Here is a 23,437-nt window from a genome sequence, read left to right on the forward strand (position 1 = left end):
ATAATAGAATATTGCACCATATCAAAGCAAAATAAATAATAATTTGCAAAACTGCAGCGTCCCACAAATTGAAATAAATGTAAAAAATAAGGATGCTATTACACATGTGCATTTAAAGTATAACTTTTTTAATGTCAAATTGCAGCATCCCACAAATTGAAATACATTTTAAAAATAAGGATGCTATTACACATGTGCATTTAAAGTATAACTTTTTAATGTATATAAACAAAGTGCATATAAATTTAACAATTCAAAACGAATACAATCTGAACAACACAATAATAGAATTGTGCACCATATCAAAGAAAAATAAATAACAATGTGCAAAACTCCAACATCGCACTTAAAAAATTAAACGGGTCCCTCTTTTCTCTCTCTTCTTTATTGCCATGTTATAACCAGCAGCACACAGCAATGCTGACCATATTTTTATTTTATGAGAGTTGCATTCAGAAATGCAAGCTGCCTCACTTTCGAGGGGCTGATGCGGTTTCTTCTCTCAGTAATTATTTGTCCCGTTTTCGAGAAGCCCTCTCAGAGGGAACGGATGTGGCCACTATGCAGAGTCTCCCTGTCATGATTTAAGTAAGCCGTGGGTTGACAGAGGCCTTGTTCTTCCACCAGCTCAGAGGATCTGCAGATCTTTCAGAATGAATGTGTGTGCGCTTGAGCATTTAGGCCTATATTATTTTATTTATTTTTTGGTTCTTTGAATTAGTTAATTTTATTCATTTAAATATTTTGTTTCTTCATATGTTAATTTTTGTAGATTTCTATAAGTAGATTCGGCTCGTCTGATATGCGAGCTGGCTCCCAACGTTCACCTACAAGAGCCGGCTCCTTTAAGAGCCGACTCGTTCGCGAACGACCCATCACTACATAGAAGTTGTAGAAGAAGAAAATTGACTACTTCAAAATAGAGATGGCCTCAATAGAGCTGCCCGCGCGCTCACAGACACCATCACGGTAGAGATACAATATTGCAATCTCTATACAACTATATTGGTTTAGGAAACCACATAGCTTCCTGGGCCCTTATAAGACCAATTATCCATTCACGCAATAATTGATAGGTGCTACCTGCCGCTACCATATTATCATCAACCGACATCGGTTGTTAAATACACATTTGTAGTCTCTTATAATTGATGTATTTTCACCATGAATTGGCCTAATCAACCTAACCTAGGCTAGATTATTAAACTATTTGCTTATATTTCACTGCATTTTATTTTTCCTTGTTTCTTTGTAGACTTACATATATTTGTGTGCTGCTCCTTTTCTCCGATGGAATGGAACTACACATCCCGATGTGCGCCTGGTTGTGTGACCCCCCGCCAATCGAGAGCGTGTGATTTGGCGCTGAGCGAGATAGACAAGGCCCAAAGCAGGGTGATTTTGTTACAGCTAGAGGAAGAGGGAGCAAACGAAATTAAAATACAGAAGGGGCGAGATTTATACATAATTCCCACCTAGGTTCCGCAAAATACTAGGCCCCCTTAGGTTCTACAGCCAATAGACAAGACTTGGGGACCGAGCAGTGGCTGTAAATTGGCCCTATTGAAGAATTGCGTTAGAAACGGGGAGGCCTGCACTCTGTCCGAATATTTTTTTATTTTATCTATTTTTGTAAATTGCTCAAAGAAGCGCAGATATATGGTGTATGTGTTTAGAATGGGACACGCTGAAGGTATTGGCATTTTTATTTTACTACATCTCGCGACTCAGCATTTCGTTCTACGTTCTCTCTCTCGTTGATATTTAGCTTGCTGTCATTATCGTAGCGGTACATTTAGTCGTGTAGATTTAGGGTATTGTTATATCCTCGTTTTTTTCAAACGAATGATTGATGTGTATAATCACGGTAGACAATTTTGTTTAGAGGTGCAATGGCAGCCATATTGGTAACAATGTATAGCTTCGTTTGCCATCGTGTTTCTAGTCGTCTGGATTGTATTGAAATGGCAACAAATCAATGTGTTAACATTGCGGACGTGTCAGAATACAAGCACATCATCTCGGCGTTTGATGCATGTTTTTATATTGACAAGGAACAATATATTTGATTTGCCAGTGTTCATGCAAGCTAGCCACGCTAGCTAACTTAACACATAGCATCAGAACGATGCACAGCACCGCTAATAATGATGCAGTTCAATCACTCAGTGAAACAATGTAACGATATTTCAGTCTGTCTGTGCTTCGTTTTCCTCAATAAAATGACCCCAGTGGTACGGTGTCTCAATTCGTGTATGCAAAGCTGGACTGCGTGATCTACATTACTTTATATTCTCATCCAGCAGATGGGATACACATTAATAAGTTGTTTTCCCGTATATCACCTTGTGAATGGCATTAAAGGCTGCTTAATCTGAATCAAATCAAGGTTTAGTCTACACCAAAAAGGACATCGATTCAAGGTTATTTTGTGCATATAATAAAGTTATGACACTTTCAATTTTCTATTTCAATATGACACTGTTCAATTTCGGAATCCATATATTCATGCATTATCACTGTACTTCTTTCTGTCTCAGCCAGGGCATGGTCATCTTGGTCCTTAGGCTACCCTGTCACACCTTTACACCCAGAGCAGTTTGACTTCTGGGTGAAATGCTTAGTGCTTGCCTATACTGTAATAGTACATTGCATTGATTGGTGATGGTTTAAGATCCAACAATAGGATTTCTTTAAAAGTGATTTGAAGGATTTTCCCTATTTTGGCAGAGGCAAAAACAAATGCATTTATTAGGTCCACGCAGTCTATTTATACTGTGTGAACTGACCAGGGAAAAACTCTGATACTGTAGGCTGTCACTGTAGTGTACCCATATAGGCTATCATGAAATGTTTTTTCCTGATCAGGTCACGGGGTCAGAATAACTACAACAGAGGTCCATTTTTGAATAACCACAACATTGCCCATTACCAAGCAATCCATTCCTTATGAGTCGTTCAGAGCTGATAATTGTCTGAGTGATGAGTTGAACTCTTTGGCTGTGTTTACACAGGCAGCCTATAATTTGGATATTTTTCCACTAATTGGTCTTTTGACCAATCAGATCAGCTCCTTTGCCAATAATTGGGCAAAAGATCAGAATTGGGCTACTTGTGTAAACACAGCCATTGGCACACTTGAGGTTGGCTCTACACAACTGGCAGGGATCTATACCATTAGACAGACATTACACAGAGATACTGTGTCCCCAGAGATGTCTATGGCAGCCTAGCTCACTCAGTCAGTGTTTCCCAAAACTGTGGTCTCCCCGAGGGGCAGACAAGCTAGCTCAACAGGGGTTTTGAGACAAGAATCTGTAATGACAGATTTTGTAGGCCTGTATGTCTTTAAGACATTTTTTATCATAGCTAGCTTGATGATCAACATTTTGGTCATCTGTACATGGACATTTATCAGTTGAGTATAAGCACACGTGAATGAGAGAAAAAAACATGGGCAATAGCGAAGCATTCAGCAGACCTTTTTTAAAATTCAGTGCACACTGTGCAGGGAGCACTTAGATCTTATCATGGGAAAGACTAGATATTTCTAGTATGTAAAACTGGAGATCAGTTTCATTATTTAATGTAGGAAGGGGATATAGCACAAGCTCTCCTCAGAACAGTCTGTCTTTCCTTACCAGTAGGATTAGATTAGAATAGACAGTTCAGTTATCATACTGTATGTCACTTTATTCCTCTGACTGTGATGATTGATTAAATGTTCTTACCTTATCAAAAAAGAGATGCACAGTTGTAGATCTGATTATGTTGTCTTTCAGTCATCATCCTCTCCATTTCCCCTTAACATCATATCAACCCCTGTCCTATATCTTGGTCATCCTCCAGGTCCAGCCAGAGAAAAGGACAGTTAAGGATGCAGGAGCACAACAATGGATTTCTCCTTCTCTTTCATGCAAGGGATCATGGGAAATACAATTCAGCAACCCCCTCAGCTCATTGACTCAGCCAACATCCGACAGGAGGGCGCCTACGACACCGGCAGCGATGCGGGCGAGGACGGAGCCCCCTCCTACGACGCTGCCCTGGAGGCAGAGTTCTCCTACCCGCCCTCTGCCTCCGAAGACATGCCACCTGTCTCCAATGGTTACCCCCCTGGGCTGGGCCTGTACGAGCCCCAGGCCAAGTTCTCCATGTACCCCCAGTTCCCCAACGGCTCGGCCAATGGCTACGGGGCCATCCGGGGCTATGGCGAACACTGCCTCATGCCTGGGGAGGGAACGGTCCTGAGGGCCCCTGTCCTCCAGGAGAGATCCCCCTCCCCTATATCTCCTCCACCTTCACACCACCCCCACCTCCATCACCCTCACCACCACCATTCTCATCACTACCACCCTCAACTTCACCCACACAGCCCTCCACCCCTGCCCTCCCAACACCACCTCAACCCGCCACCTCACCGCATGTCCCATGTGCTCCCTCCTCCCCCGTTACTCCTGCCCTCCACCAGCCCTCCCCTGTCCCTGCTGGACAGCACCCCCCCCTCTCACCCTTCTCACACCCCCTCTGCTCCCTCCATCGGGGTCCTGAAGAAAACCAGCTCTCCAGAGATCAAGCTAAAGATCATAAAGACGTACCAGAACGGGAGGGAGCTGTTTGAGTCTGCGTTGTGTGGAGATCTGCTGCAGGAGTCCCAGGCCAGCGAGGCCTCTCAGAGCCACCGCAGACACGAGAGGAAGAAGGAGAAGAGGAAAAAGACCGTCAGGGAGCAAGAAGAAGGGCAGGACCAGGAGCAGCTACAAGAGGGCACTGTAGGGCAGGCCAGGGACATCCAGACCCAGCTACAGCTCCAGACTCACACCCCGGCCCAGACCCAACCACAGGAGCTGCCTGTGGGGCAGACAGAGAAGCCACAGAAGACCCCCATCAAAGCAGAGCCCGAGACACCTAAGGTATGTGTTGGTTTGCTGCTAGTCTGTCGGTTAAGGTCATCCAGTTAAATTGAGTCACTGTTCAGTACTAAAAGAGTAACTGTTTCAACAGTTTCAGACTTCAGACATCTAATCAAACATATCTATATCATTGTGTTTACTTGATAGCTACCTACACAAATAGCTAGCTAGAACAAAGTGTAAAAATTCATAAAAATATGTATTATTGCTTACACCCATCTGATTCTTTTAGATCTACAGAAAGTGTCTTGGGGTTTGGGCATGACTCCTGTCACTAACTGAGTGTGTTTTTTCTCCCCCTGTACTGTAGGTCCAGAAGCAGTACCCTACAGTGATAACCGGTACAGGCTGCTGTAAGGACCACGAGGTGGGGGACCTGGTGTGGGCCAAGGTGGGCACCTACCCCTGGTGGCCCTGCATGGTCTCCTGTGACCCCCAGATGAACGTCCACACACGCATCAACACCCGGGGTAAAAAATAATTTGACTCATGTCTTCTTCCAGGTGTCCAGAACCTGTAAAGATAACTGGTTAAAAGCCTCTAACCGCCGTCTGTCTGTGTTCTTCCTGGCCCTCCAGGTCACAGGGAGTACCATGTGCAGTTCTTTGGCAGCGTGGCGGAGCGGGCCTGGGTCCATGAGAAGAGGGTGGTCATGTACCAGGGAGAGCACCAGTTTGATGAGCTGCAGGCTGAGACACTACGCAAGACTACCAACACCGCAGAGAGACACAAGGTAGAGACACAGCACTGCCTGGCCTGACACACTCTTGACACCGGTTTAATGGGCGAAGGGCTGGCCTGTTTCGAAGCTCACACCATGACTTTTCTCCAAACATGAGATTTATGTAGTTGTGTACATATGTACGGTATATGGGATTGTAGGTAATGTAATGGGTATGTATGGGATTAAGCTGGTGTAGTGATTATGTTTAGCTGTTTTCGGCTATATTGAAGGAAGGGCCTACTAAACTTGGTTGAGTGCGCTGACTTGATAAGAGTGTCTTCAAAATGTTAATAAAATGTGTGCGTTTGTGTCAGCTGATGAAGCCCTTCCCCCAGAGAGAGCGTGCTCAGTGGGAGGTGGGCGTCGGCCATGCGGAGGATGCCTTCCTGATGACTCAGCAGGAACGTATCGACAACTACACCTTCATCTACGTCGACCCCGACCCCAATGCTCCTCCGCCCATCAAGAAGACCCCCACCAGGGCGGCCGGTCGCACCCAACGTTCTTCTATCGCAACAAGTAAGAAAGAAGAAGTGGCAGTGACATCACCGGACCGGGCGGAGCCATCCAGAAGACAGCCTCGTAGGCAGTGTAGTGTTCCTAATGCAGACGACCCAGCCGACCCCCAGACCTCAGAGAAAGACCAGAGCCGGGACCCTGGCCAGCCCAGCCCCCCAGCTCGGGAGGCCCTGTCTAAGGCAGGGGTAACCCAGGAGTCCCCTGCCCCTGTACGGGCCTGGAAGACAGCCGCTGCCAGGAAGTTGCTGCCTCTTTCCATTACCATGAAGAAACTAAATGTGGAGATCACCAAGTGTGACCAAGTGTGGCCTCTTCTGCAGAGGAAAGCCCTGCCCTCACCACGTCGAGAGAGGGAGAGAGAGGCGGAGAGGGAGGAGGGAGAAGGCCGACAGGCTGACCTGGGATACTGCTCACCAGAGGTGGGTGCTCTCTATTGGTCTAGACGCCCTAGTTGACAATGGTGGTGAATGTTGTTGTTGCTCTAAACTGAATTGAAACATTGTTTTTAAGTGGATTTTTTGTCTCCAGCAGGGCTGTGGAGTTAAACCAGAACCCAGTCCAGACGAGGAGGAGAAGAGGGATGAGGGAGAGGAGAAAGAGGACAGGGAGGAGAGAAGTGACCAGGAAGCAGCACAGCACACCTCCTGTCCTGGGTCTCAGCACAGCACCCCGACAGGTATGTACGTGTGTATGCACGTTTTCTGGGTCTTCTGGTGATAACTGGTGAATATTCTGTTGGTGGGAATGTGTTCCCCACAGAGCAGAGGTGTTTAACCAGGTATCTCCTTCCGGTAGGTTCTCAAGAGCGTAAGCAGCAGCGCAGGTCAGTGAGGAGCAGATCAGAGTCAGAGAAAGGCTGTGAGCCCGTCCCCAAAAAGAAGACAAAAAAGGAACAGGTACCAACCTGCTAATACCACTTACTGTTCCCCTCTGTAATGCTAACCAAACTGGTGGTTCTGTCACTCACTTCTCTAGAGGAGGATCACAATTTAACGGAGCGATCTGAAACATCCATCTCTCTCTTCCTCTCTCCCTGCAGGGTGAGATGGCTCCTGAGACCACTCTGAGAACAGGCTCACAGAAAGGTAGCGACTCCAGCTCTGTCCTATGACTCTCTCTTTCCCATCCTGCTCTAAGCATACTGGCTTTTTTTAACGTGTTGGGTCATAAAAAGGGAAGCAGTGTGGAGGTGTGTGTTAACCTGTGGTGTGGTGTGTAGGAGCCAGTGAGATCTCAGATGCCTGTAAGCCTCTGAAGAAACGCAGCAGAGCCTCCACAGACGTAGAGATGGCCTCCTCTCAGTACAGAGACACATCCGACTCTGACTCTAGAGGCCTGAACGACCCGCAGGTAAACACAAACACACCTCAGACCCTGACTTTAGAAGGCTAAATGACCGCAAGGTGCACACACACACACAAAGCCCACCCACTCATGCTCTCTCTTGTGTAGAGTCTGTTTGGGAAGAGTTTGGACAGTCCAGCGGCTGCAGATGCGGACGAGTCAGACAGCCAGTCAGTGGACTCCAGTCTTTCCAGACAAGGAAGCAGCACAGCCAAGATAGACACTGTCTGCCAGGTACACCACTGCAGGCCGCCTCTCCTATCCCCTCATCCTTTCTCCTCTTCTGTCTTTTCACCTCAGTTTCTCTCTTCCCCTCTCTCTGCTCTCTGTGATCATTTTAGAAGAAAGCCGAAGAAATATACACTGAACTAATATTGAAATGCAACATTCAACAATTTAAAAGATTTTACTGAGTTACAGTTCATATAAGGAAATCAGTCATTTGAAATAAATAAATTAGGCCCTAATGTAATCTATGGATTTCACATGACTAGGAATACAGATATGCATCTGTTGGTCACAGATACCTTTAAAAATAAAAAGGTGGGGAAGTGTATCAGAAAACCGGTCAGTATCTGGTGTGACCAGCATTTGCTTCATGCAGCGCAACTCATCTACTTCTGATGGAGTTGATCAGGCTGTTGAATGTTGTCCCACTCCTCTTCAATGGCTGTGCGAAGTTGCTGGATATTGGCGGGAACTGGAACACGCTGTCTACCCAGAGCATCCCAAACATGCTCATTGGGTGATGTCTGGTGAGTATGCAGGCCAGAAGAAGAACTGGGACATTTTCATCTTCCTGGAATTGTGCACAGATCCTTGCGACATGGGGCCGTGCATTATCATACTGAAACATGGTGATTACGGCGGATGAAAGGCACGACAATGGGCCTCAGGATCTCATTAAGGTATCTCTGCATTCAAATTGCCACCGATAAGATGCAGTTGTGTGTGTTGTCTGTAGCTTGTGCCTGCCCATACCATAACCATGGGACACTCTGTTCACAACGTTGACATCAGCAAACCACTTTCCCACACAACGCCATACACACTGTCTGCCATCTGCCCGATACAGTTCAAACCTGGATTAATCTGTGAAGAGCACATTTCTCCAGCGTGCCAGTGGCCATCGAAGGTGAGAATTTGCCCACTGAAACCGGTTACGACGCCGAACTGCAGTCAGGTCAAGACCCTGTTGAGGATGACAAGCATGCAGATGAGCTTCCCTGAGACGGTTTCTGACAGTTTGTGCAGAAATCCTTCAGTTGTGCAAACCCACAGTTTCATCAGCTGTCTGGGTGGCTGGTCTCAGACGATCCCGCAGGTGAAGAAGCTGGATGTGGAGGTCCTGGACGGGCATGGTTACATGTAGTCTGCGGTTTTGAGGCCAGTTGGACGTACCGACAAATTCTCTGAAACAAAGTTGGAGGCGGCTTATGGTAGAGAAATTAACATGATGAATTCTCCAACACTTTACATATTGCATTCATATTTTTGTTCAGGGTATGTTATACTCCACTCTTCCTCTGTATAGAACTGTAAGGTGTATGTATGGAGAGGGTTGCGTGTTTCTATATCTTCCTCTATGTGTAGATCTGTGAGGTGTATGGAGAGGGTCTGGTGTCGTGTGAGGGAGACTGCTGTCGGCTGTTCCATCTGGAGTGCTTGGGTCTCGCCTCGGTACCCGAGGGCAAGTTTACCTGTCTGGAATGTAGAAACGGTGAGACATGGCATGATGTCGCAACACATACACAATGCATTTACATCCTAATCATTACTAGACCTACACTACCATTAGACAAGTTCTCTTTGATTGCTCCTTTCATCTTTACAGTATCATGTTGGCTAAAATGGTTGAAAGGATTATTGAAGTTATTCCAGGGCACGTCCTTCAACTTTGTGAATTCTGATGAAGCTATGGGTGTGAACAGAGAAGACGGCTTAAGCCCTGATTATGTAAATTACCCTACAGACAAATCTTTCTGTGTGATTTCAACCCGGCAGACATGAGAGATTTCTCTGATGGAGGAATGAAGAGTAGACTGGCATTTGCCTTTTTCTCACCCCTCTGTACACACACACTCTCTCTCTGTCTGCCCCCTCCCGCTTTCTCGCTCTGCCCCCTCCCGCTTTCTCGCTCTGCCCCCTCCCACTTTCTCGCTCTGCCCCCTCCCGCTTTCTCGCTCTTCCCCCTCCCGCTTTCTCGCTCTGCCCCCTCCGGCTCTCTCGCTCTGCCCTCTCTCTCTCTCTCTCTCTCTCTCTCTCTCTCTCTCTCTCTCTCTTGCGCTCTCTAGGCTCTCACTTGTGTTTCAGCTGTAAGGCAGGGGGAGGGGAGGTGTTGCGCTGCTCAGTGGTTGGCTGCGGGAGGTATTACCATGACGACTGCGTGCGTAAACTCCCTGGCACCGTGGGGAGTGGTACGGGCGGGGGGTTCCACTGCCCCCAGCATACCTGCGCCACCTGCTGTCTGGAGAGAGACCTGCACCAAGCCACCCAAGGTAGGGAGTCAGAACACTGGTCCAGATGAAGGAGAGGAGATGAGGAGAGGAATGGAAGTCACTTCAGGCTTTTTACATGGTCCCTCACATACTGCAGGTGTTAGTCTCTCTTTGTCTAACACTCATCTGTCCTTCCTCTCCCCATCCCCAGGGCGTATGATGCGTTGTCTGCGCTGCCCTGTTGCGTACCATACAGGGGACAGCTGCGTGGCAGCGGGTAGCATGGTCCTCACCCACCACATCATGATCTGCAGCAGCCATGGCATTGCCAAGAGGAACGGCCTCCTCTCCTCACCCGTCAATGTGAACTGGTGTTTCCTCTGTGCCCGAGGTAAGCTCTATCTCCCTCCTTAGACCTCCTGTAGGGACCCACCCTGACTCACTCACCTTTGTGTCCCAAATAGCACCCTATTCCCTATATAGTGCACTACTTTTGACCAGGGCCCCTGCCACTGTCTCCCGAAGGGGAGCTTCCAGCTTCAGCCCCGTGGCTTCAAAATGTTTGACTGGAGGACAGAAGGAGAAGCAGTAGAGAGGGATGTGGCTTTGTCCTGCCCCTGAGACTTCTGGACACAGTGTTTGAGTGAATAGAGCCCTAGCTCCAACTCCTTCTGCTCAGGTGTAAGGGTTAGCCAGACCCCCCCCCCCCCCCCCTCTCGCTCTCTGAATCTGAACCCCTCTAATCCAGTCTTCTCTTATCATTCAAACTTTGTTTATCCCCCTAGTGGTAATTGATTTGTGTGGAGGCTCAGCTGAGGAGACTACTGGTGCTGGCTGATCTTTCTCAACTCAGTGCTCCTCAGTAGTCCTCAAAACCACAGTCTCCTATCCCAGGGAAAGGCGTCTGTAGTGTAGCGTGAACGTGGCTATGCAAAGAACTGGATGTCTAACTTTGTCTAGATGAGATGGAGATTCATTCAACCTGCATGATAGTTACGATGCATTCTCCTGTTTGTAAATGTATTTGTGACATTTGACCATTACTGTTGTCTCTGTTGTACCTGATGTGGCAGTGCCTTTAGAAAGTATTCATACCCCTTGACTTATTCCACGTTGTGTTACAGCCTGAATTTAAAATGGATTAACAATAAAAATAAATCTCGACCCATCGACACACAATACCCCATAATGACAAAGTAAAAACATGTTTTCAGACATGTTTGCAAATGTACTGAAAATTAAATACAGAAATATCTCATTTACATAAGTATTCACACCCTTTCAAGCTTTGTCAAGTTGTTTGTTGGTCATTGCTAGACAGCCATTTTCAAGTCTTGCCATAGATTTTCAAGTAGATTTAAGTCAAAACTAACTAGGCCACTCAGGAACATTCAATGTCGTCTTGGTAAGCAACTCCAGAGTATATTTGGCCTTGTGTTTTAGGTTATTGTCCTGCTGAAAGGTGAATTTGTTTCCCAGTGTCTGTTGGAAAGTAGACTAAACTAGGTTTTCCTCTCGGATGTTGGCTGTGCTTAGCTTTATTCCATGTATTTTTATCCTAAAAAACTCTGTAGTCCTTGCCAATGACAAGCAGACCCATATCATGATGCAGCCACCACGCTTGAAAATATTGAGTGGTACTCCATGATGTGTTGTGTTGGATTTTCCCCAAACATAACGCTTTGTATTCAGGAGAAGTTTATTTCTTTGCTTATTTTTTTTCTTTCAGTTTTATGTAAGTGCAAACAGGATGCAGGTTTTGGAATATTTGTTTTCTCTACAGGCTTCCTTCCTCTGTCATTTAAGTTAGTATTGTGGAGTAACTACTAATTTGTTGATCCATCCTCAGTTTTCTCCTTTCACAGACATCAAACTCTGTAACTGTTTTAAAGTCACCATTGGCCTCATGGTGAAATCCCTGAGCGGTTTCCTTCCTCTCCGGCAACTGAGTTAGGAAGGACAGCTGTGTCTTTGTAGTGCCTGGGTATATTTTGAAACACCATGCAAAATGTAATTAATAACTTCATCATGCTCAAAGGGATATTCAATGTCAGATTTTTTTTATCTACCAATAGGTGCCCTTCTTTGAGAAGCACTGGAAAACGTCCCTGTTCTTTGTGGTTGAATCTGTGTTTGAAATGAATTGCTTGACTGAGGATCCTTACAGATAATTGTATGTGTCGGGTACAGAGATCAAGTAGTCATTAAAAAAGTTGTGTTAAACCCTATTATTGCACACAGAGTGAGTTAATGCAACTTATTCTGTGACTTGTTGAGAAAATGTTTACTCCTGAACTTATTTAGGCTAGCAATAACAAAGGGGTTGAATACTTAATGACTTAAGACATTTTTGTAAACATTTCTGAAAACATTATTCTACTTTGATATTATGGGGTATTGTGTCTAAGCCAGTGACACACAATTTCAACTTCATCCATTTTAATTTCAGGCTGTAATACAACAAATGTGGAAAAGGTTGAGGGTTTCTGAAGTCACTTTAGATGTACTGATCTGTGCTTTTACAGAGCACTCCTCTTACAAGAAATACACCTGTTTTGGATGATTAGACTTTTCTAACTGATTTGATTGCAGAATACATCGTATGTGTAGAAATATTTTGGTCTCCATGGTTACTAAAAGCAGTTGATTCTTATAACCGGAGTGTTCTGTTGGACAACTCTTTAGTTTACTTTTACTCCTCTGTTTCTCTCTCGTTTATGTGTTCTAACAGTGTATGTGTTCTTTTTCTCCTGTGGAATCATGGGTACTGTAGTCTGATTACGGCTCACCCAGTCTCTTCCTGTGTGTCTTGTGTAGGACTGTTAGTGCAGGACCTTACTGACACCATATTAAGTTCATATGCCTATAAGTCCCACTACCTTCTGACTGAGTCAAATCGTGCTGAGTTGAAATTACCTATGATTCCCTCTTCTTCGTCAGCTACCAAAAAGAATATTGGGAAAGGTAACAGAACTGTTTTACTCTCTCTCCCTTTTCCCACTGGTGCGTGTGTATGTGTTTGAATGTGTCTATACTCCCCACAGTTGATTTGATGTTCCTCCTTATTGCTTTGTTCTGCCTCTAGCGTGTCGACATACAATCTGCTGCCATTAACGCTACAGCAGGGCTTAAAATAAACTTTCAGGGACCCTAACATGCACTGGTTCAGCCGGGAACCACATTGACAAAGTGTTAACGGCGTTAAAAGTGAGCAAAGCTCATCTCTGAAGCTGTGGAATGTGACTCTCCTCTGCAATACAAACACAAAAGGGGATTTGTATAAGCGGACCTCAGCACACTGTAACATAACACAACATTTGGTTTCATCATCAGAATTGTGAAAGAGGGATGAAAAGAGCGGGTTATTTTACGCCCTGTCTGTATGAGGGGGGGGGGGGGGGGGGGGGTCTTGTTGCTGCTGGAGGAACACAGCTTCTCTGCTTCAGCACTTTCGAGCTTGTCCGTAATCTGAAAAACGAAGAGTTACTTTTTCTAACTGCTCACTTCTGTTTTTGAATGAAAATAATTGTCCCTCGCTTCTCTGCTGCTCTCACTGTACCGCGATCAGCCTTTACCGCGATCGGATGTTTGTGGCGGTCCTGACTTGCTGTGTTAAGGAGTTAATTGTTCCAAGAAATATTGATTCTGCGTTGAAATGCAGTTCATTCAAATAGGTTATTGTTCATGACCGCTATAATATTGCTCACAAGATTATCAATTTGATCAATAAGTCAAAACTGTCAATGTTTGAATAAGATGCTGACACTCGTCCTTCTAGTTGACATGCAATGGGAATTATTACTCATCAATGATGTTATTCATTTGACATTTAAAACACTTCCACAAACACATGTTTAAGTGAGATTCCATGAAGACTGTCTGGGGTATGTATAGTGTTGCAGAGAAGTGGAACCACCCCCTTTACAAGAAGGAGTGCATGTCAGCTTTGTGCCGTTCCTCTTATATTTTGGTAATTCTTTTTTATTTATTTTTTTATTTTTTTTTACTTAATATTTATTTGCTGATTTGTATTATCATCGGTGCTATTGCATGTGTGGTGATTGTACAAGGGGCCTGGTACTCTAAACCTGCCTGTCAGACATTCCATTACACCACTGTTGACTGACTGCTAAGGAAAAAGCAGAGGACAGCAGTAATATGAAGACTACTCTCTTTTATCAAAATGGTTTCCACAACAGCATAGTTTTCAATAGATAAAGAAAACGTTATTATGCTGTGGGAGTTACAAGTTATTCCACCTTGAATCCTTTGGAAAAGGGCAACTTCAGGCCCATTTGATGGTCCAGTTCAAAATAAATATCTATCCTTAGACACATACCATACATATGAAAGGAGCTTATGAGTGTAAGCAATGTCACAATGGCTCTTCCAACTCTCTGGAAGACAATATTACTTACTTGGCCCAAATAATTTCTGTTGTATTGACAAGATGGTCGAGTGACTGCTCTAACAATGGAAAGACATGTCCTCAAAGATGGAAGGCAGTCAGGAGGTGAGATCAGGTGGGACCATTCTAGCTGATGAGGGCAGATACGTGAGTGAGTAAAGAACAGGCACAACTCCAATAGTCTTTTTTTTTTTTTTGCCGAAATACCACGTGTCCACTTATATCAGTGCATTCCTAGCGACCTAACCATTACGAAACTTGATCAAATAAGCCTCATGTAGAAAATGAGCAATTATATATTTTGTTGATCAAATTTGACACTCATTGGCCTCCATACAGTAAACCCTCTTGCTTCGCTTCTTCCTCTCTGCTTGGGCATAGCATTACTCACAGTGTATAGTGAAGGGGTTGAATGACTGGCATGCCTAAGGATAAGGTTTAGAGTGTGGTGGCCCCTATTGTCCAGGTGTGGAAGTATGTTCTCTAACCCTGTGCTGCTCTTTTCTCTATATACACACACACACACACCTACACCCATGCAGGAGAGAAGCTGCTGTGCTGTGCGTTGTGCCCGGCGTCGTTCCACCCAGAGTGTTTGGAGATGGCGATGCCAGAGGGTGCGTGGTCCTGCAGGGAGTGCAGATCAGGAAGGAAACCCCACTACAAACAGATCGTCTGGGTCAAACTGGGAAACTACCGGTGAGTTGATGCACACCCAAAAGCTGTTGGAGAGGTGCTGGCTAATGGTATAGTAAACATATGTAAAATGATAATGATAGTTGCACACTCCAAATATTCTTCCATTAATTGAATGGATAAACACCAGTGGTGTTTACCCTTTATATTACTGAGAGTATATTTAATGTGAAGCTACAGACGAGGAACAACACAACTCGGGAATATGTGGAAACAACATTATTGTTGCCGGGTGCAGAAACGGGATGAGAGTGGCACGTTACTGTACACTACGAAGGGTTCATGTATTTCAGAACTTGTTTTAGAATCAGAGGTTTGGCTTTAGCTGTATCTTATGGACTGATCAGCGCTCTTTCTTTCCTCACGTCTCCTGTCTGTCCCCATCAGGTGGTGGCCAGCGGAGATCTGTAACCCTCGCCTGGTGCCCCCCAACATCCAAACTCTCCGCCACGACATCGGAGCCTTCCCAGTCTTCTTCTTTGGTTCCCATGACTACTACTGGATCAACCAGGGCCGTGTGTTTCCCTACGTGGAGAACGACAAGACCCCTGTCACGGGCCAAATCAACATCAACAAGACGTTCAAGAAAGGTGAGGCCACCTTGGGCTCTATTCTGTGCTCTGGGCTCTGTTGGTTCTTGAGGGATATGCTAGTGCCTGATCCCTGAGTATGTGTGAGACAGGCAGAAGGTCATTTCATCCCTTCCGTGTGTGTGTGTGTGTGTGTGTGTGTCAGCTCTGGAGGAGGCTGCTCGTAGGTTCCAGGAGCTCAAGGCACAGAGGGAGAGCAGGGAGGCCCTAGAGCAGGAACGCAACTCACGCAAACCACCGCCTTACAAGTTCATCAAGGTAATGCATCCAGTCATTCTGTATACAGCCCTACCCTGCAAACACATACCTTCCCTACAAATCTTCTGGGACTGTGAAGAGACACACGCATGCACACACAGGAAGGGACACACGCATATACACACACATGATAACATACGCACTATAAACACACGTATACATGTATTTTGTGTTGTAGAGTAAATGACCTGAGGTCACACACTTAATCTGTTGTGAAGTGCATTGTGTCTTTAAAATTGTATATAACTGCCTTAATTTAGCTGGACTCTAGGAAGAGTAGCTGCTACATTGGCAGCAGCTACTGGGAATCCATAATAAATACAAAGTCTTGCTTTGCCAAGCAAACTGAGAATTGTCTCTTTTAGCTGAATGAGACCTTTAGATCTCATATGGGACCTTGTATGTTAGTCTTGGTGTGTCCTCGCTGACACATTGTTGTCATGTCTCCTTCAGTCCAACAAGCCGGTGGGGAAGGTGCAGGTGCACATAGCCGACCTGTCTGAAATCCCACGATGCAACTGTAAGCCCACGGACGAACACCCCTGCAGCCTGGACTCCCAGTGTCTCAACCGCATGCTGCAGTACGAGTGTCACCCGCAGGTTGGTGTGTGTGTGTGCGTGCGTGCGTGCGTGTGTGCGTGCGCGGAGGTTAAATCAGCCCTGTTCTCCTGTCCTAGGTGTGTCCGACAGGTGATAGCTGTGAGAACCAATGCTTCTCTAAACGTCTGTACTCCGAGACAGAGGTCATCAAAACAGAGGGTTGTGGCTGGGGCCTCAAGACCAACCAGGCCCTCAGGAAGGTAAGTGAGGGGCGCTGGGGTGGACGTAGTATGGGGCCCAGCTCTATTTCTTTCCTTAGCCCCTAATCTTTAGGTGTTAACTGATATTAGCAACACTGTGAAGGCTCCACCTAGCCTTTCATATTGTTTGTACCTATCCAGACCTTTCATATAGGAACAGGGTGAGGGCTGGAGACCAAAATGGAAGCGAGCCTGTGTTGTGTATAGATCAGAGATTATTGTTAATAACCGCCGCTCAAGAGGACTGTGAGCTCTCGTCCTTCAAGGCTGATGTGAGGAAGACATTCAAGCGTGCTAACCCTCACAAGGCTGCCGGACCAGACGGCATCTCAAGCCGTGTCCTCAGAGCATGTGCAGACCAGCTGGCTGGAGTGTTTATTGACATATTCAATCTCTCCGTATCACAGACAGTTGTCCCCACTTGCTTCAAGATATCCGCCATTGTTCCTGTACCTAAGAAAGCAAAGGTAACCGAACTAAATGACCATCGCCCCGTAGCACTCACTTCTGTCTTCATGAAGTGCTTTGAGAGGCTAGTTAAGGAACATTTCACCTCCACCTTTCCTGACACCCTAGACACACTACAATTTGCATACACCAGATCCATTGATGACGCAATCGCCATCGCACTGCACTATCCCATCTGGACAAGAGGAATCTCTATGTAATAATGCTGTTTATCAACTACAACTCAGCCTTCGACGCCATAGGGCCCTGGGTCTGAACCCCGCCCTGTGCAACTGGGTCCTGGACTTCCTGATGGACCGACCCCAGGTGGTGAAGGTAGGCAACAACACCTCCTCCATGCTGATCCTTAACACGGTAGCCCTCCTGTACTGACTGTTCACACATGACTGCGTGACTGCTCACGTTTTCAACTCAAATCGTCAAGTTTTCAGACGACACGACCGTGGTAGGCCTGATTACCAACAACGACGACACAGCCTACAGGGATTAGGTGAGGCCCTGGCGGAGTGGTGCCAGGAAAGTAACCTCTACTGCAAAGTCAACAAAACCAAGTAGCTAATCGTGGACTTCAAGGAAACAAAAGCGAGATCATGCCACCATCCACATCGACTGGGCCGCAGTGGAAAGGGTGAAAATCTTCTAGTTCCTTGGCATGCACATCACTGACAACCTGAAACTGTCCATCCACACAGACAGTGTGGTGCAGCGGCGCCTCTTGAAACTCAGGAGGATGAAGAAATTTGGCTTGGCCCATAAAACCCTCACAAACTTCTACAGACGGTGCAATTGCCATACCAGGCGGTGATACAGCCTGACAGGACGTCCTCAATGCTACATTACCCCCTGGTATGGCAATTGCACCATCTGCAACCGGAGGGCTCTCCAGAGGGCGCTGTGGTCAGTCCAACACATCACCAGGGGCACACTCCCTGCCCTCCAGGACATCGATAGCACCCGGTGTCACAGGAAGGCCAAGAAGATCATCAAGGACATCAGCCACCCGAGCCATGGCCTGTTCACCCTGCTACCATCTAGCAGGCAGAGGTGGTACAGGTGCATCATTTCTGGGACAAAAAGACTGAAAAACAGCTTCTATCTCCAGGCCATCAGACTGTTAAATAGACACCGCTGACCGGCCTCTGCCCAGTACCCTGCCCTGAACTTAGTCACTGTTAGTAGCCAGCTACCACCCGGTACTCTACCCTGCACCTCAGAGACTGCTGCCCTATGTACATAGTTATTGAACACTGGTCACTTTAATAATGTTCACATACTGTTTTACACACTTCATATGGGTACACTGTACACATAGTCTCTCATCCAGTCTCTCATCCTGTATAACTACAACTGTACACACATTTTCTATTCATATACTGTCCATGTCTATACACACCATCATATATATTTATATTCCGGACTCTGACATTTCTCATTCTGATATTTCTTCATTCCTTTCTTTTAATTTTGGGAATTTGTGTGTGTTGTTTTGTATTGTTAGGTATAACTGCTTTGTTGGTGCTCGAAACAGAAGCATTTTGCTGCACCGGCGATAACATCTACATAATATGTGTTTTTTTTATATATACCACGGGTATGCTTTGTTGTAAGTAATATATCTTATGTCTGTGTCTCTTCCGCAGGGAGATTTTGTGACAGAGTACGTGGGAGAGGTGATAGATTCAGAAGAGTGCCAGCAGCGAATCAAACACGCTCATGAGAACCGTGTGACTGACTTCTACATGCTCACCCTCACCAAGGTAATGACGTACAGGCTGTGTCCCAACAGTCTGGAATGGCCTCCTTTACTTGACCTCTCCACCTCATGACCAGTAATACATACAGTGCATTCTGAATGTATTCAGCCCGCTTTGTTAAATTGCAGCCTTATTCTAAAATGGATTAAATTAAAACAATTCCTCATCAATCTACACACTACCCCATAATGACAAAGTGAAAACTGTTTTTTAGAAATGTTTGCAAATGTATTCAAAATAAAAACAGAAATACCTTATTTACATAAGTATTCAAACCCTTTGCTATGACTCTAAATTGAGCTCAGGTGCATCCTGTTCCATTGATCATCCTTGAGATGTTTCTACAACTTGATTGGAGTCCACCTGTGGTAAATTAAGTTGATTGGACATTATTTGGAAAGGCACAAACCTGTCTATAAAATCCCACAGTTGACAGTGCATGTCAGAGCAAAAACCAAGCCATGAGGTCAAAGGAATTGCTCCAAGAACAGGATTGTGTTGAGGCACAGATCTGGGGTAGGGTACCAAAACTTTTCTGCATTGAAGGTCCCCAAGAACACAGTGGCCACCATCATTCTTAAATAGAAGACGTTTGGAACCACCAAGATTCTTTCTAGAGCTAGCAGCCTGGCTAAACTGCGCAATCGGGGGAGAAGGAACTTGGTTGGTGAGGTGACCAAGAACCTGATGGTCACTCTGACAGAGCTCCAGAGTTTCTCTGTGGAGATGGGAGAACCTTCCAGAAAGTCAATCTTCTTCTCTGCAGCACTCCACCAAAAAGGCACCTAAAGGAATCTCTGACCATGAGAAACAAGATTCACTGGTCTGATGAAACCAAGATTGAACTCTTTGGCCTGAATGCCAAGCGTCACGTCTGGAGAAAACCAGGCACAGCTCATCACCTGGCCAATACCATCTCTACGGTGAAGCATGGGGATGTCAGCATCATGCTGTGGGAATGTTTTTCAGCAACAGGGACTGGGAGACTAGTCAGGATCGAGGGAAAGATGAGTGGAGCAAAGTACAGAGAGATCCTTGATGAAAACCTCCTCCAGCGTGCTCAGGACCTCAGACTGCGGCAAAGGTTCGCCTTCCAACAGTACAACAGCCCTAAGAGAGGATCTGCAGAGAAGAATGGGAGAAACTCCACAAATACAAGTATGCCAAGCTTGTAGCATCATACCCAAGAAGACTCAAGACTGTAATCGCTGCCAAAGGTGCTTCAACAAAGTCCTGAGTAGAGGGTCTGAATACTTATGTAAATTATATATTTTTATTTTTATTTTGAATACATTTGCAAAAATGTATAACCTGTTTTTGCTTTGTCATTATGGGGTATCGTGTGTAGATTGATGAGGGGGAAAAACTATTTAATCAATTTTAGAATAAGGCTGTAAAGTAACAATGTGGAGAAAGTCAAGGGGTCTGAATACTTTCCGAATGCACCATAGTATGTGTATATGAATCACTCTCTTTTCAGTAATGTTCATATATTGGCTGTGTGTGTGGCTGTGTGTGTGGCTGTGGCTGTGTGTGTGTGTGGCTGTGGCTGTGGCTGTGTGTGTGTGTGTGTGTGTGTGTGTGTGTGGCTGTGTGTGTGTTTTCCTCAGGACCGGGTGATAGACGCGGGGCCCAAAGGGAACTCCTCTCGCTTCATTAACCACAGTTGCAGCCCCAACTGTGAGACGCAGAAATGGACCGTCAATGGAGATGTACGGATAGGGCTCTTCACCTTGTGTGACATAGAGGCTGGTGAGGAGATCGACACGCACATGTTCTGTAATTTTGGGGATTGATCTCTGATCAATCTCATCTCTCCTGCAGACACAGAGCTGACATTTAACTAAAATTGTGTGTGTTCTGCAGGCACTGAGTTGACGTTTAACTATAACCTGGACTTGGTGGGGAATAGAAGGTCGTCGTGTCACTGTGGAGCTGAGAACTGCTCTGGCTTCTTGGGGGTGCGGCCTACGGTACGGGACACACCCACATTCTCTCTCTCCTTATTATGACTGCATCATGTAGGAATCAAGTAACATGTTTCTGGTGTCCCACCTTAGCAGAACCCTTCTGTCCATGGTTTGTCTTCAATGTTGTATAGAACTATAGAAGCTGGCCTAACAAGGCTTGTAACTCTTCTCTCTCTATTTTAACAAGGTAAATTGTCAGAATGTCTCTTCTCAGAAGGTCATATAAACCATATTGCTAATAATAAACTATGACAATGGATTAAGGGCTGTTGTTCCTACACCTACAGTATCCTATTTGACTGTTTAGGCTTAGATATCTGTAAAAAATTCATCAAGTCTGCTAACTGAACTGTAACATTTGTACTTATTTTGTTTCACTTTATTTATTTTTTTATAATACCTCAAGTCCTAAAAAAAATATACAGCTTAAGAGACTCCATGTGTAAGGCTGCCACTAATGATAGTGCAGGACAGGGGAGCCAGAGATGGAGAGTCTGGTGTTACACACCCATGGGCTTATCAACTGTAAAGCTAACAATTATACAATTAATTTAACATTCCTGTCTGAAAAACAATGGCAACACTAGCTATTCTCTCTCGGAATTTGAAAGGCCTAAATGGTCCTATCAAACGTTCCAGCTGTCTTGATATCAGTAATGCTCCGAGAAACACATCTGCTCCATAAGGATGCACAACTATTTGTACAAACTGTGCCTTTTCATCAGCCCCAAACAAAATATGTAATCATAATGATAGATAAGAAATTCAACCATAATATTTTTATTTGATGTATTTAACCAGGTAAGTTGACTTAAAACGCATTCTCATCAACAACCTAGGGAATAGTTACAGGGGAGAGGATGAATGAGCCAATTGTAAGCTGGGGATGATTAGGTGGCCATGATGGTATGAGTGCCATATTGGGAATTTAGCCAGGACACTGGGGTTAACACCCCTACTCTTATGATAATTGCCATGGGATCTTTAGTGACCACAGAGAGTCTGGACACCTGTTTAATGTCTCACCCGAAAGACGTCACCCTACACAGGGAAATGTCCCCAATCACTGCCCTGGGGCGTTGGGATATTTTATTTTAGACCAGCAGAAATAGTGCCTCCTACTGGCCGTCCAACACCGCTTCCAGCAGCATCTGGTCTCCCATCCAGGGACCGACCAGGACCAACCCTGCTTAGCTTCAGAAGCAAGCCAGTAGTGGGATGTAGCTGCAGATTGGCCAATTGGGTAAAGGCGAAGACCAAAAAGGCAGAATCACTTTCCTTAAATGTATCCATAATGGAAAGAAAATTGCCTTTATTAATGTGTATGCTACAAATTCATATGATCCTACGTTTTTTGATTCTTTGAACAGTATAGTGTTAGAATTAACTGAATTCCATCTGGTTATTGGGACTGACGCCAATCGACACGCAACCAAGGCTCTCCAACATACAGTATACTCTGATTACAACCTCATGTTGGAAGGACATAATCCAAAAGAAAACAAGTACATTTTCTACTCAAACAGGCATATATTCTCCCCAATCGATTTTATATTATCAACACATCTATTCTCCACAATTATGAAAATAGAAATTCGACATGAGCTTGACCGATCACCACACCTACTACTGCCAATTAAACATTTCTGAATCTCCTAAAAGAGCAACAAGATGACGTTTCAAAGTTTCATTACTAGAAAATCCTACATTCTGTGATCAATTTGAAATTGAACAAAATGTATTCTTAATGATCAATAAAAATTCAGTCGATGAAGCCCGGATTCCATGTGATGCAACCAAAGGTTTTATTCAAAATAATACAACTGCATTTCCATCTATGTATTGGTAAGACAGAGAGCAGAATTTGCCATCCATGGACTCCCATGGAATCATTACTTCCTAGTCATTTACTGGCCAACAAGCTACACAGTAATGATCAATTAGCTGATACAGCAACAATTCAATCTGAAACCGGGGAATTGCTATCAGAACCTAAATTAATTAAGATGAATTAAGATTAATTATTTAAGATTATCTCACTTCTATAATGAACTGTATACCTCTGATTTGTTCATCCTTAACATAGGAAGCCACCTCCCTGGGAGGCCAAATCTTTCTCAATGAACTCAAATGAGCATTGGATAGCATGAATAAAGGCAAATCACCTGGAAGGGAGGGTATTCCCCCTGATGTGTAATTAAAATGTTGGAATCAATTAGGTCCACTAATGCTCAATGATTAATACAGCCGTTCACAAAGGTTCATTTGGGAGAGATGTGAATACAACGCTAATTTTGCATATTTAATAAACCGATATTAAACTATTTTCCAAAATGTTGTTGTCCCGTCTCGAGACTTACTTACCCAAATTGGTCCACACAGACCAAAGTGGGTTTGTTAAAAAACGTTTATCCTCCGTTGACTATTTACATATCTTATAGCTCAGACACACGGGTAGGATTGTCAAACGTTTGCCTGCCGACAGTTCTTAGCATTTCTGAACAGTGTCAGAAATGTCAGTCAATCTCTTTTGTGTTCACACAGCAAAGACCTTG

The 23,437-nt window shown here is 44.9% G+C and overlaps 1 protein-coding gene across 2 annotated transcripts in view; it reads left to right on the plus strand.

The window, feature by feature from the left end:
• Window positions 1-1,325: 1,325 nt before the first annotated feature.
• The window catches only part of LOC139411021 (histone-lysine N-methyltransferase NSD3-like), a 30,026-nt gene continuing 7,914 nt past the window's right edge, over window positions 1,326-23,437 (plus strand). The window contains exons 1-22 of one of the 2 annotated variants that reach the window (XM_071156803.1): window positions 1,326-1,693; window positions 3,850-4,913; window positions 5,224-5,383; window positions 5,492-5,646; window positions 5,952-6,575; window positions 6,688-6,832; window positions 6,952-7,052; window positions 7,196-7,241; window positions 7,376-7,506; window positions 7,609-7,734; window positions 9,094-9,220; window positions 9,795-9,998; window positions 10,150-10,329; window positions 12,756-12,902; window positions 14,889-15,045; window positions 15,430-15,632; window positions 15,778-15,890; window positions 16,344-16,490; window positions 16,568-16,690; window positions 18,799-18,915; window positions 20,523-20,664; window positions 20,779-20,885. In XM_071156803.1, the coding sequence (XP_071012904.1) occupies window positions 3,894-4,913; window positions 5,224-5,383; window positions 5,492-5,646; window positions 5,952-6,575; window positions 6,688-6,832; window positions 6,952-7,052; window positions 7,196-7,241; window positions 7,376-7,506; window positions 7,609-7,734; window positions 9,094-9,220; window positions 9,795-9,998; window positions 10,150-10,329; window positions 12,756-12,902; window positions 14,889-15,045; window positions 15,430-15,632; window positions 15,778-15,890; window positions 16,344-16,490; window positions 16,568-16,690; window positions 18,799-18,915; window positions 20,523-20,664; window positions 20,779-20,885 (4,275 nt within the window). In that variant the 5' untranslated portion in view covers window positions 1,326-1,693; window positions 3,850-3,893. Of the gene's footprint in view, window positions 1,694-3,849; window positions 4,914-5,223; window positions 5,384-5,491; window positions 5,647-5,951; window positions 6,576-6,684; window positions 6,833-6,951; window positions 7,053-7,195; window positions 7,242-7,375; window positions 7,507-7,608; window positions 7,735-9,093; window positions 9,221-9,794; window positions 9,999-10,149; window positions 10,330-12,755; window positions 12,903-14,888; window positions 15,046-15,429; window positions 15,633-15,777; window positions 15,891-16,343; window positions 16,491-16,567; window positions 16,691-18,798; window positions 18,916-20,522; window positions 20,665-20,778; window positions 20,886-23,437 lie in introns of both variants that reach the window. The other variant, XM_071156802.1, reaches the window with a different exon arrangement.

The sequence above is a fragment of the Oncorhynchus clarkii genome, chromosome 6 (genome assembly GCF_045791955.1).
Source record: "Oncorhynchus clarkii lewisi isolate Uvic-CL-2024 chromosome 6, UVic_Ocla_1.0, whole genome shotgun sequence".
Classification (NCBI taxonomy): Eukaryota; Metazoa; Chordata; class Actinopteri; order Salmoniformes; family Salmonidae; genus Oncorhynchus; species Oncorhynchus clarkii.